The sequence below is a fragment of the Somniosus microcephalus genome, chromosome 5 (genome assembly GCF_052327205.1).
Source record: "Somniosus microcephalus isolate GS21.2 chromosome 5, FLI_Smic_1.0, whole genome shotgun sequence".
Classification (NCBI taxonomy): Eukaryota; Metazoa; Chordata; class Chondrichthyes; order Squaliformes; family Somniosidae; genus Somniosus; species Somniosus microcephalus.
In genome coordinates, this window is record NC_140991.1 from 261,392,791 (window position 1) to 261,405,577 (window position 12,787).

The 12,787-nt window shown below is 47.0% G+C and overlaps 1 protein-coding gene across 7 annotated transcripts in view; it reads right to left on the reverse strand.

Annotated features, from left to right (window-relative positions):
* Positions 1 to 12,787, reverse strand: part of LOC147117688 (uncharacterized) — a 93,006-nt gene that overhangs the window by 5,971 nt on the left and 74,248 nt on the right. For all 7 annotated transcript variants that reach the window (XM_085988885.1, XM_085988886.1, XM_085988883.1 and 4 more), the window contains exon 4: positions 2,740 to 2,918. In XM_085988885.1, coding sequence (XP_085845011.1) covers positions 2,740 to 2,918 — 179 coding nt within the window. The remainder of the gene's footprint in view (positions 1 to 2,739; positions 2,919 to 12,787) is intronic.

Below are 12,787 nucleotides of genomic sequence, written 5' to 3' on the forward strand. Positions count from 1 at the left end.
AAGCGGCACTTACTCAGCAATAACCTGCTAACTGACGCCCAGTTTGGGTTCCGCCAGGGCCACTCGGCTCCTGACCTCATTACAGCCTTGGTCCAAACATGGACAAAAGAGCTGAATTCAAGAGGTGAGGTGAGAGTGACTGCCCTTGACATCAAGGCAGCATTTGATCGAGTGTGGCATCAAGGAGCCTAGCAAAACTGAAGTCAATGGGAATCAAGGGGAAAACTCTCCATTGGTTGGAATCATACCTAGCACAAAGAAAGTTGGCTGTGGTTGTTGGAGGTCATTCATCTCAATCACATGACATCACTGCAGGAGTTCCTCAGGGCAGTGTCCTAGGCCCAACCATCTTCAGCTGTTTCATCAATGACCTTCCCTCCATCATAAGGTCAGAAGTGGGGATGTTCGCTGATGATTGCACACTTTTCAGCACCATTCGAGACTCGTCAGATACTGACACAGTCCGTGTCCATATGCAGCAAGACCTGGACAACATTCAGACTTGGGCTGACAAGTGGCAAGTAACATTCGCACCACACAAGTGCCAGGCAATGACCATCTCCAACAAGCGAGACTCTAACCATCTCCCCTTGACATTCAATGGCATTACCATCGCTGAATCCCCCACTATCAACATCCTGGGGGTTACCATTGATCAGAAACTGAACTGGACCAGCCATATAAATACTGTGGCTGCAAGAGCAGGCCAGAGGCTGGGAATTCTGCGGCGAGTGTCTCACCTCCTGACTCCCCAAAGCCTTTCCACCATCTACAAGGCACAAGTCAGGAGTGTGATGGAATACTCTCCACTTGCCTGGATGAGTGCAGCTCCAACAACACTCAAGAAGCTCGACACCATTCAGGATAAAGCAGCCCACTTGATTGGCACTCCATCCACCACCTTCAACATTCACTCCCTCCACCACCGGCGCACTGTGGCTGCAGTGTGTACCATCTACAAGATGCACTGCAGCAACTCGCCAAAGCTCCTTCAACAGCACCTTCCAAACCCGCGACCTCTACCACTTAGAAGGACAAGGGCAGCAGACGCATGGGAACATCACCACCTACAAGTTCCCCTCCAAGCCACACACCATCCTGACTTGGACCTGTATCGCCGTTCCTTCACTGTCGCTGGGCCAAAATCCTGGAACTCCCTTCCTAACAGCATTGTGGGTGTACCTACACCATATGGACTGCAGCGGTTCAGGAAGGTGGCTCACCACCATCTTCTCAAGGGCAATTAGGGATGGGCACTAAATGCAGGCCTAGCCAGCAACGCCCACATCCCATCAATGAATTAAAAAAAAAAAGTCCTGCTCACCCATCACCCTGTCTGTGCTATCATACATTGGCTCCTGGTCCCCCAGTGCTTCAGATTTAAAATTCTTATCCTTTCATGGCCTTGCCCTTCTCTATCTTTGTGTCCTCCTCCAGCCTTACATCAGCCCCGTGAAACTGCCATCCTCTAAATCTGACAGCTGTGACCCAGTTGGTAGCACACTCACTTCTGAGTCGGAAGGTTCCACTCCAGAGACTTGACATTTCAATGCAGTACTCTGAGTGCAGCACTGTCAGAGGTGTTGTCTTTCAGTTGAGATTTTAAACTGAGGCCCCATCTGCCCTCTCAGATGGACGTAAAATATGCCATGGCACTATTTTGAAGAGCAGGGGAGTTCGCCCCGATGTTCTCGCCAATATTTATACCTCAACAACATCACTAAAAGCAGATTTTCTGGTCATTTATCTCATTGCTGTTTGTGGAATCTTGCTGTGCACAATTGGCTGCCACGTTTCCCTGCATTGCAACAGTGCCTACACTTCAAAAGGTACTTCATTGACTGTAAAGCACTTTGGGATGTCCTGAGGTTGTGAAAGGTGCTATACAAATGCAAGTTCTTTCTTTCTTGTGCATTCCTCTCTTTCAGCCCACCACTGGCCTTCATGCCATTAGCTGTCTAGGCCCAATTGCTTGAATTTGCTTCCTAAATCCTTCCACCTCTCCATCTCACTCTCCTTCTTTAAGGCACTCCTTAAAACCCACTTCATTGACCAAGCTTTTGATCACTCCTAATATTTTCTTCTTTGTCTCGGCAGCCATTTTCGTCTGTTTGTGGTCTGTGAAGTGCCTTTTCTACATAAAAGGTGCTATATTGATTCAGGTTGTTGTTAATATATTTTATATACCAGGTGCATGTCCACTTTCCCTTGCAGATGGGTACTCCATTTTGTTAGGGAAACAATGAGTATCATTGCCAACTGGAGAGGCTGTTGCTGGTGACTGTCCTGCAATATGTTGTCATGTACGTGAGGTGCAGGGCCGAGTCCTGGTTGATCCTTACTGGTTGGGAAAGGGAGGCTCTGTGAAGGGAAACAGGCTCAGCAGATTTAGTTGAAGTGATCACGTAAAAAGGTTGGGCGCTGAGAACTACAATGATGGCCGCTACCATCAGACCTAATAATTTGAAACCATCTATCACTGGGATCCACGACTGCTCCTGTAAAGAGGAGAATAGATCCTGGAATCCTGTAACCAGTCCAAAAGGTGTAAAGAATTGGCTTTTGATGATTACAAGTGTGGGATCGAAATGTGTCATACAAGGAAAGAGTTATCGCAATTAAACAATCACAGAAAACGTTTTAAGTAAGGAAACTTAATCATAATAGGTAAATTGTGAAAATAGTTTTGCAGACTACTGATAATTTTCTAAAATAAGCAATGACATGGTGCTCTCCTACCTCGAGAGACATTGACGAGGGTGGCAGTGGGTTTCATTAGACAAAGCTCTCTTTCCCCAATCAGTTTGCAGGTTTGAGGAGTCAGGTTTACTACCAACATCACAAAGTCCGACTCCTGAAGCAGATCATCAATCTTTGCACAGTAATGAGCCCCGACCAGTCTCTCCTCCTCCTCAGCCCTAAAGATAGATCAGACAAGTGTTGTAATTAATATAAGGGAATGGCATTTTGATTACCTGCTATACATTTTGGTTGTTAGTTGATAACAATGGACCTCTGAAAAATCACCACTATTCCTTTGTTTAATGCTCTTGCTGTCCAATTTTGCTCAATGGGATGCTCTCAAAAAGGCATTAAGTTGAAGTTCTCTCCAAATTCAGATCATCTGTTGCTTAATGACAATATCCCCTATCCCATTGCTAAAATATAAAAACAGGGGGGTAATGTTAATTTACACAGAACCTTGGTTAGACCACACTTTGTGTACTGAGAGATTCTGGTCTCCATACTACAAAAAAGATATTGAAGCACTAGAGAAGGTGCAGAAAAGATAACTCCAGGTAGGAAGACACAAGAGAATGCAACTATCCAGAAAGATTAAGCAGGTTGGGACTATTTTCTGTGGAAAAGAGTCGAGAAGACCTGATAGAGGACCTGCCAGAGGGCGCCGAACAGCTTGAGGCTCAGCGGACCTGAGCGGGAGCCGGAGGCAGCAACATAAAAAGCGGGAGCCGAGAAGGTCCAGGACACAGCGGACCTGAGCGGGAGTGACGGCAGCAATATAAAGAGTGGGTGGGGAGAAGGTCCAGGACACAGCGGACCTGAGCGCTGATTTAAAAAACAAAAAAACCAAGGAATGACGTCACAGGACAGCAGGTAGATGATTGGTTGGTGAGTATTACAGTTTTCTTTTCTTTAAACTAAGAGTTGGGGAGGTATAACTATTACGTTGTTAAATATTAAGGGGGAGAAATTGGGTATAGCCCCGTTTGGGGCGCTAGTCCTGGCGATGCGCAAAGTTTAGCGCCAGGCGCAATTTAGCACCACCTGGCGCGATATTGGGTTGCAGCGTCCCTGAAGGTGATTGCGGTGCTAAATCAGGTGCTGCACAATACTCTTAAGGCGCTAACCCGGCGGCGCAACCCAATTTCGCGGCGGCGGGGCGCAGCGCAGGTGCTGTCAATAATCACTTTCCCCAAGACACACTGGTGCCGGCCAGCTCTTAAAGGGGTGGGTCATCAGCCACGGGCACAGAGGATAGCCCTTGCCCCCGAGAAGCCAGCCTCCTGGGTGAGCCGGGGCCTCAAAAAGGTCTGCAACAGAAGTCTGGCGCAGGATGAAGGCGTCGTGGCTGCTGCCTGGGAACTGCGCATTCACTGCGAGGATCAGCTGTCGGTGGTCACAGGCCAGCTGGACATTCAAGGAATGGAACCCCTTGCGGTTGCGGAACTCCTCCAGATTATCTACAGGCGCCCGCAAAGCCACGTGCATGCAGTCAATGGCACCCTGCACCATGGGGAAGTCCGCTATTGCAGCGAAGCCCTCTGCGCGCTCCCGCTGCTTGTCTGGGGTCATTGGGAAGCGGATGTACTGCTGCCTCTTTTTAAACAGGGCATCAGTCACTTGACGGATGCAGCAATGCACTGCAAACTGCGAGATGTTGGCTATGTCCCCAGTTGCGGCCTGAAAGGAGCTGCTTGCGTAGAAGTTTAGGGCAACAGTCATCCTCACAGCCACCGACAGAGATGTCCTGCACCTTATCTGAGGCTGCAGATCTGGCTGAAGCAGGTGGCACAGCTCAGTCACCACCTCCTTTCTAAAGCGCAGCCTGCTGATACACTGCTCCTCCGACATGTTCATGTAGGAAAACTGCTGTCGGGAAACCCTGGCAGCGTAAGGTCTGGTGTGGCGACGTCTGTTGGTCCTCCTCCGTCTGGCCATGCCTGCCCCTCTCTCTCTGCGTCTCTGTGCCCTTTCCAGATGATTAAGCAGCAGGACGTTCCCCTCCAATGCAGCCCCCATAATAAGTGCGCAAAGAAAGTTTTGCCGTTGGAAATGCTCACCAACAGCAAGGTGATGGTCAGAAGGCTGAAGTTCCTCTGCCAGCGCTGGCTCAGTGGTGAAATGGCTCGCAGTGTGCAGCCCAGCAACTCTCTGTAACTCTCGAAGAAGTTGTGAGCCAAAAAGGCTGCCGTTTTTAAACCACACCAGTGCCCTTTAAATAACGACCCTCCAGCCCGAGAGCGACTGGGGAAGGCTCCAGGTAAGCTGTCCTTATTAGCGCCAGGCGCTACGGAGGGGGGCGCCACTGAATTTCCGGTCCGGGGCGCCCAAAAGGCGTTGCACACTCAAATGATGTCATGATCTGCCTGCGCCCGTGAGCGGGCGCTAAGATTTAGCACCGGCGCTAAATGTATGCTCAATATGGGGTGAGGCGCTGGGTTCACTGCGCCCGGCCGAAAATTGGCTAACGCCCCACTTCTCGGCCTCTTTAGGCGCTAATTGGAGGCGCTACCAACCGAATTTCTCCCCCTAACTTAACTAGATAAACGAATTAATTAATATAACTATAAATAATCGTTTGATTCAAAACTTTAACTAATTAAATAAGCAAATAAATAAAAAAGTCTAGAGATGGCAGGGCAGGCTAAGGGGCGATTTTCTCAGCCCCGAGGAGATGGGTTTGGAGGCGGGAAAAGCGGGAAAATCAGAAAAAAAAGAGTGCTGGTTCGGAACCTGACTCCAACCCGCCTCCGCACGATTTTGCTGGTGCCTGTTTTGCAGGGTGGGAAACGGTCCCGCCTCCAGCTGGCCAGAGAGGTTCTTAAATGGTCGTTAAGGGCCTCTCTAATCCTATTTTGAGAGGCCCTCGTTATTTTTCAACCATTTCAGCGTATTCAACGGCCCTCCTAAACCACGCCAGCTAAACCTGGCGGGTTGACAAGTGGGTGGCCTTCTCACAGCTGCAGCTCCACGATTAAATCAGAGATTTCATCAGGGATTAGTTGCAGGTGGCAGAACTTTGCTTTAAAAGGTCTTTCAGCACCTTTAGCAGGCCTTCCGAAATCGGAGGTGCTGCAGCTTGTATCTATCAACTGTGGGACCTCCTTGGAAGACCCTCTCCCCACTTGCAATGAGTGCTTCCCCAACGGCCTGCAAGCAGCATGGGAACCATTCATTTCCTTTCACCATGGACCTCAGAGTCGGATGAGGAGCATCCATGGCAGCAGCAGAACCAGGCAGCTCAGCAGCAACAGTGGCAGGAGCCCCAACCTCCTGCTCAGCCACCTGATGCTGCACAGGGCAGAAGGCACCAGTGCATCAAGGCACCTCGCCGCGTGAGATACCCCCGACAGAGGGTTTACAGACAAAGGATGAGCTACCTCAACATGAGTGTGCAGCAGTGCCAAAGAAGGCTGAGACTTTCGTGAGAGGTTGTCCGAGAGATCTGCGGACTGCTGCAGCAAGACCTGGTACCCAGAGCAACGGGTGGCCACCCCTTACCAGTGGCCGTCAAGGTCACCACCGCACTCAACTTCTTTGCCTCAGGCTCCTTCCAGGGATCATCAGCAGACATCAGCAGCATCTCCCAGTCGGCCGCCCACAGTTGCATCACGCAGTTTACCGATGTCCTTTTCGCAAACGCACACAATTACATCCAGTTCTCAAGGGATCAAGCAAGTATAGCCGCGCATTCGGCTGGCTTTGCAAATATGGCAGGCATACCAATGGTGCAGGGCGTCATAGACTGCACACATGTGGCCCTTAGGGCGCCCCATCACAACCCAGCTATCTTTGTCAACCGAAAGGGCTTCCACTCCCTCAACGTACAGCTGGTGTGTAACCACGAGAAGGCATTTTTGCATGTTTGCGCCAAGTTCGGTGGTAGTTACAATGGCCCAGATATTCGGGTCTCCACGGGTGAGTATGCACGGGGTACTCACCAGTAAGCCCAATGGAAGTACCGGTTTCCTGCATGCACTGCACATGCGCGGGAAACCGGCACTTCCGTTCCCCTGAACGAAGGGGTTCAGAGTTCGAACACGTGCGCGGGAGAGGCTGCGCGTGCGCATCAAACTTAGTTTTTTTTTTGCAGGTTTTCCCGGGAGGGTAAATCTGCAGAATTTACACATTTAAAAAGCAGGCCTAAGGCCTGCTTTTTACAAGGTAAGTGGTGAATTAATTAAAATTAAAACATTTTTTCCACAGGTTTATTATTTTTAAATACTTTAAAGCAAGGTAAGTTTATTTTTTAGCCCCGTTAGAAAATAAAATTATTTTTTTCAAAAAATTAAATTATTGTTTAAAATAGTTATTTCATGTAATTTATAGTTTATTTAAAAAATGCGATTAAAAAAAATAATTATTTGAAGTTTTAGTGATGTTTTGGGTCCGTAATATTTATAAGTTTTGATAGCTCTTCTTGTCAAACTTATGAATGGAGCATTCCCTGCTCCGATTGGCTCCCCATGGCCCACGTGGTCCCAGGGGACGCATCAAACTAAATGCGCCCGAGATACGCAAGCACTGTGCGCCAGCAGCTGGAGCAGGCCCAGGATCGGAATTCCACGCGGGCCCACAGCTCAACGGCCGGCGCGCTAGGTAAGTGCAGGTCGGGGTCTTACACCTGCGGGAAGCCCTCGACCCGAATTTCTGGGCCCATGATTTTTTCATCCTGAGGCACTCTCGTGTTCCTCCGCTTTTCAATCCGCCAAACCAACTTAACGGCTGGCTCCTTGGTGACAAAGGCTACCCACTGAAGAAGTGGCTAATGACGCCGATCAGGAGGCCAGCTAACGAGGCTGAAGAGCACTACAACACCAGCCACACTTCAACCAGGTCCATCATTGAGCAAACCATTGGGTTGTTGAAGATGCGCTTCCGATGCCTTGACCAATCAGGTGGAGCCCTGAAGTATACACCATATATGGTCTCCAGAATGGTCGTGGTCTGCTGTGCACTGCACAACATCGCACGACATCGTAGCTTGCAGCTTCCTGATGAGCAAGTGGCTCAGTTCCAGGACTCCTCAGATGAGGATGAGGAGGCTAAGGAGGAGGAGCAGGACGAGGAGGAGAAGGACAGAGCGCCTGTCTATCGACCAGCAGCAACGGCAGCATGCAAGCACATGGCTGCCCGTGATGCATGGGATGAACTTATCCTGGCCAGATTTGCATAGGTTGCCCAAGTTGGCACATGTCCTTGGCTCCATCTTAAGACATCATAGACAATGGACATGACTCTCTGGCCTCCTTTCACTCTGGCCACCAACCTGACAACGCAAGTGTCGCGGTGCCCGCAATATGGAGCTGCCTAAGGTGAAAGAACAGTTGCCATGATGCCATCAAATCATTTTAATGCTTTTCAACAGGGATGGTATTTCATCAATACACATAAACATTCACTCAATCTGCACACAGATCTGGAGGTTATATCCCTTGCCAGCTGGACCCACACAGCCTTGGTTTCTTTGGGAGGCCTCTTCCTCCCAGATGAGTGGAAGAGCACCTCCCTGCTAGCTCTCACCCCCTCAACCAACATTTGCAGCGCTTCATCCAAGAACCTCGGGGAGGCCCTTGCCCTTGGAATTGGACATAGTGGTTTCTCAAAATATGTTGCAGGTGGTGCAGCATTGACAGAAATCCAGTGGAACGATCCAAGGCAGCAAGCAGCCTTTAAATGAGGCTGGAAAAATGATGTCAGCAGAAGCGAGTTTCAGTCCCAAAACACTAATTGAACAAGGGCAACCCACACCGCTGAAATCAAGTGACCAATCAGGGGAAAATCACAATTCCTTCAAACCTATCAGTGGGGGTGGGTTTCGAACCCACCCAAACCAAAACCCACCTCCAGTGGGAACATCACCCCCTCTTTGTCGGGACTGTAGCATGTGGGAATTTGTGGACAGTAAGACTGTCCCAGATTCCCACATGTGCAGGAAATGTCTCTGCCTTCAGTCACTTTGGCTCAGAGTCATTGAGCTGGAGTGCGAGCTAGAGACACTCCGAATCTCAAGGGATGATGAGGAATTCCTGGACAGTTTTATCCAGAATGCCGTCATACCCCAGAGGAAAGGACAGGTTCAGGAAAAGGAGCGTGTGACTTTTAGGGCGCCGGGTAGCAAGGACTTAGGAGAGGTTGAGAAGGAAGTCCCTCAGACACTATCCTGTCCAACAGGTATGATGTACTTGCTACCTGTGAGGACAAGGAGAAGGACTGCAGGAAGGATAGCCACAATGTAGACTAAGACACCGTGGCTGAAAAGGCTGTCTAATGGCGGGGAAGGGCAGAATGGAAATGTGGTAGTGATAGGGGATTCTATAATTAGGGGGATAGATAGCATCCTCTGCAGCCAAGAACGTGGATCCCGAAGGGTGTGTTGCTTACCTGGTACCAGGGTAAGGGATATCTCGACAGAAATTTGGAAAGAGAGGGGGTAAATCCAGTTGTCGTGGTCCATGTCGGAACAAATGATTTAGGTAGGAACAGGGAGGAGGTCCTGCTGAGGGAGTATCAGGAGTTAGGGTCTAAATTAAAAAGCAGGACCTCGAGGGTAATAATCTCTGGATTATTTCCCGAGCCATGTGGAAATTAGTATAGAAACAGTCAGGTCAGGAGAATTAACACGTAGCTAAAGGGATGGTGTGGCAAAGAGGGGTTCCTTTTCATGGGACACTGGCACCAGTACTGGGACAGAAAGGAGCTGTACCGATGGGACGGGCTCCACCTGAACCAGGATGGGACCCGTGTCCTAGCGAAAAGGGTAAATAGGGAGGTGGCAAAGGCTTTAAGCTAGTAAGATGGGGGAGGGATTTACAGGAAATGAAACCAGCCTAGATATAAACAAAACAGGAAAGGAGAGCATAGGAAAGAGTAAAGTAAGGGAGGACACTGATGGTCAGGGAATAAATAGAGTTATAGAACAGGAGTGTAAAAAGATGGTTAAAATAAAGTGAGAGAAACTGCTATTAAAAATGAGTTAATCTGTCTGTACAGCAATGGACACAGTGTCTGACATGAATCTTGTCATTCATGTGGAAATGACTTATGAAACAAAACTGGGTGGCCTGCTGGTGGCGGTGTCCACGGAGAGTATAAATACTCGGGCATGGGCCCAGCTTCCTCAGGACATTCTTTAACAGGAACTAGTGAAGGGCACAACTAGATCGCCATGTTGAAAAACAGTTGATTAAAGCCTTGTTTAATACTCAGACCAAGTGCCTAGTAGTTTTCTTACGTCAGTGTCCATAATAAAACAGCTGGAGGCAATCATGCATTGTGAGGAACCAGACATCGTGGGGATTACTGAGACATAGCTACAAAAAAATCAGGACAGGGAATTAAACATTGCAGGGTATAACATATTTAGAAAAGATAGCGTGGGTTGGCCACAAATCGATGGAGGTGGGACATCAACCTGACAAGCAGCAGTCCCGCCTCCAACGCGCCCCCATTCACAAAATCGCCCCCATAGATACAGAAAAATCAGAACTGGGTATTAAACATTGCAGGGTATAACATATTTAGAAAAGATTGAGTGGGAAAAGGGTGAGTTGGAGTAGCTGTACTTATTATGGATAACAATGGTAGTAGAAAAAAGTGACTGCTATCAGCAAAACAGAAATAGAATCCATGTGGATAGAGATAAAAGATAATAAAGGATCAAACACACTAATAGGGGTAGTCTACAGATGACCTAATAGTGGGAGATGGAGGAAGAAATATGCAAACAAATTAGGGAAATGACTAAAAAACCATAGAATAATACGCACGGGGGATTTCAACTACCCCGATATTAATTGAACAGAAGAGGTAGGTAAAGGGGATAAGGGAATATGTTCCTGGAATGTGTACAGGACTCCTTTCTAACCCAATATGTAAAAAGCCCAACAAGGGAGGATTCGCTATTGGATCTAGTAATGGGGAATGAACCAGAGCAGATAAGAGAAGTAAAAGTGTGGGAACATCTAGGCAATAGTGACCATAATACGCTTTAAGATAATAATTGCGAAAGACTTAAGTATGACAAAGACCAGGGACATTGGGCAAAAGCTCATTTTTAAGGGCTAAGAGTAGAACTTGGGAAAATAAAATGGACAACAATATTGACAAACAGTGACGTAGAACTGCAATGGGAAACATTTAAAACAGTGTTCAACAGAGTCCAGGAAAAATATATTCTGCTAAAAAACAAGAACAAGCTAAACACTAATGAGACACCGTGGATGAATAAAGGTATAACGGGAAATATTGAGGGTAAGGAAAGAAGCATATAATAAGTACATGGGCAGCAGAGAAGGGCATGATAAAGAAGAATACGAAGAGATTAGGAGAGAAGTAAAAAAAACAAATAGGAAGGCAAAGAGGAACTATGAAATTAAATTATCAAGGAACATAAAACAAAGTAGTATGATATTTTACAGGCATGTAAATAAAAAAAGGAAGGTCGGGATGGGAATAGGGCCACTAAGAGATGTACAGGATAATACCACAGGCAGCGATAGAGAGATGGCAGAGATATTCAATAATTACTTTGCTTCCGTATTTACCAGGGTGATAGAACAGATGGCGATGACATTGGATGATGAAATTAGTAATGAGATAACTGCATTTAAAATAAAACGAGGAGATATTATTACATATACGAATGAAACTCAAAGAGGATTACATTCGCACATTTTAAAAGAATCTAAGGAAGAGATAGCAGAGGCATTACTACACATATTTAGTAATTCGTTACAAAAAGGTGTAGTGCGAGAAGACTGGCCGATAGCTAACATAATATTTAAGAAGGGAGATAGAGCATGTTCAGGGAACTATAGACCAGTCAGCTTAACATCGGTGGTAGGAAAAAGAATGGAATCCCTACTAAAGCAGAAAATGGAAGAACAGCTAGAAGCCAAAAATATAATAAATAGTCAGCATGGATTTCAAAAGGGAAAGTCTTGCTTGACCAACCTAACTGCATTTTTTGAAGAGGTAACAGAGAGAGTAGACAAGGGTAATGCAGTAGATGTAATTTATCTAGATTTTCAAAAGGCCTTCAATAAGGTACTACATAATAGACTAATAAATAAAGTCAGGGAATGCAGAGTCAGAGGACAAGTAGCAGAATGGATAGCTAGCTGGCTTCAAGACAGAAAGCAGAGAGTAGGGGTAAAGGGCAGCTATTCAGAGTGGCAGAAGGTGGGAAGTAGTGTTCCACAAGGATCAGTGCCGGGACCACAGTTGTTAACAATTTATATTAACAATTTAGACTTTGGAATCAAAAACACAATTTCTAAATTTGCAGATGACACCAAATGGGGCAGGCATAGTCAATACTAAGGAGGTCAGCAACAAATTACAAGAAGACATTAATAACCTTGCAGAATGGGCATATAATTGGCAAATGAAATTCAACACAGATAAATGTGAGGCATTACATTTTTTTAGAAAAATAGGGAGGTCACATATTACTTGGAAAATAAGAATCTAAATGAGGTAGAGGAGCAAAGGGATCTTGGAGTACAAATACACAAATCACTAAAAGTACCGATGTAGGTTAACAAGGCCATAAAAAAAGCAAACCAAGCACTAGGGTTTATTTCTAGAGGTATAGAATTGAAAAGTAGAGAAGTTACACTAAACTTGTATCGAACCTTGGTTAGACCACACTTGGAGTACAGTGTACAATTCTGGTTGCCATATTATAAAAAGGTTATAGAAGCACTGGAGAGGGTGCAGAGAAGATTTACAAGGATGCGAGAGCATACCTATCAGGAAAGGATGAACAGGCTGGGTCTCTTTTCTCTTGAAAAGAGAAGGCCGAGGGGTGACCTAATAAAGGTCTTTAAAATCATGAAGTGTTTTGATGGCGTAGATACAGAGAGAGGGCTCAATTTTAACTCAGCCGTCAGGCAGGCTTTTGAGGCGTGTGGGGGGTTAAAATCGCAAAACCTGGGGGTCGGGACCCCCCCCCCCGCCTGGTTCCTGACACCTAGCCATTTTAACCCAGGCGTGTCTGTTGGTCCCGAGTCAGTCCAGCCTGCAACAGGCGGGACTGGTC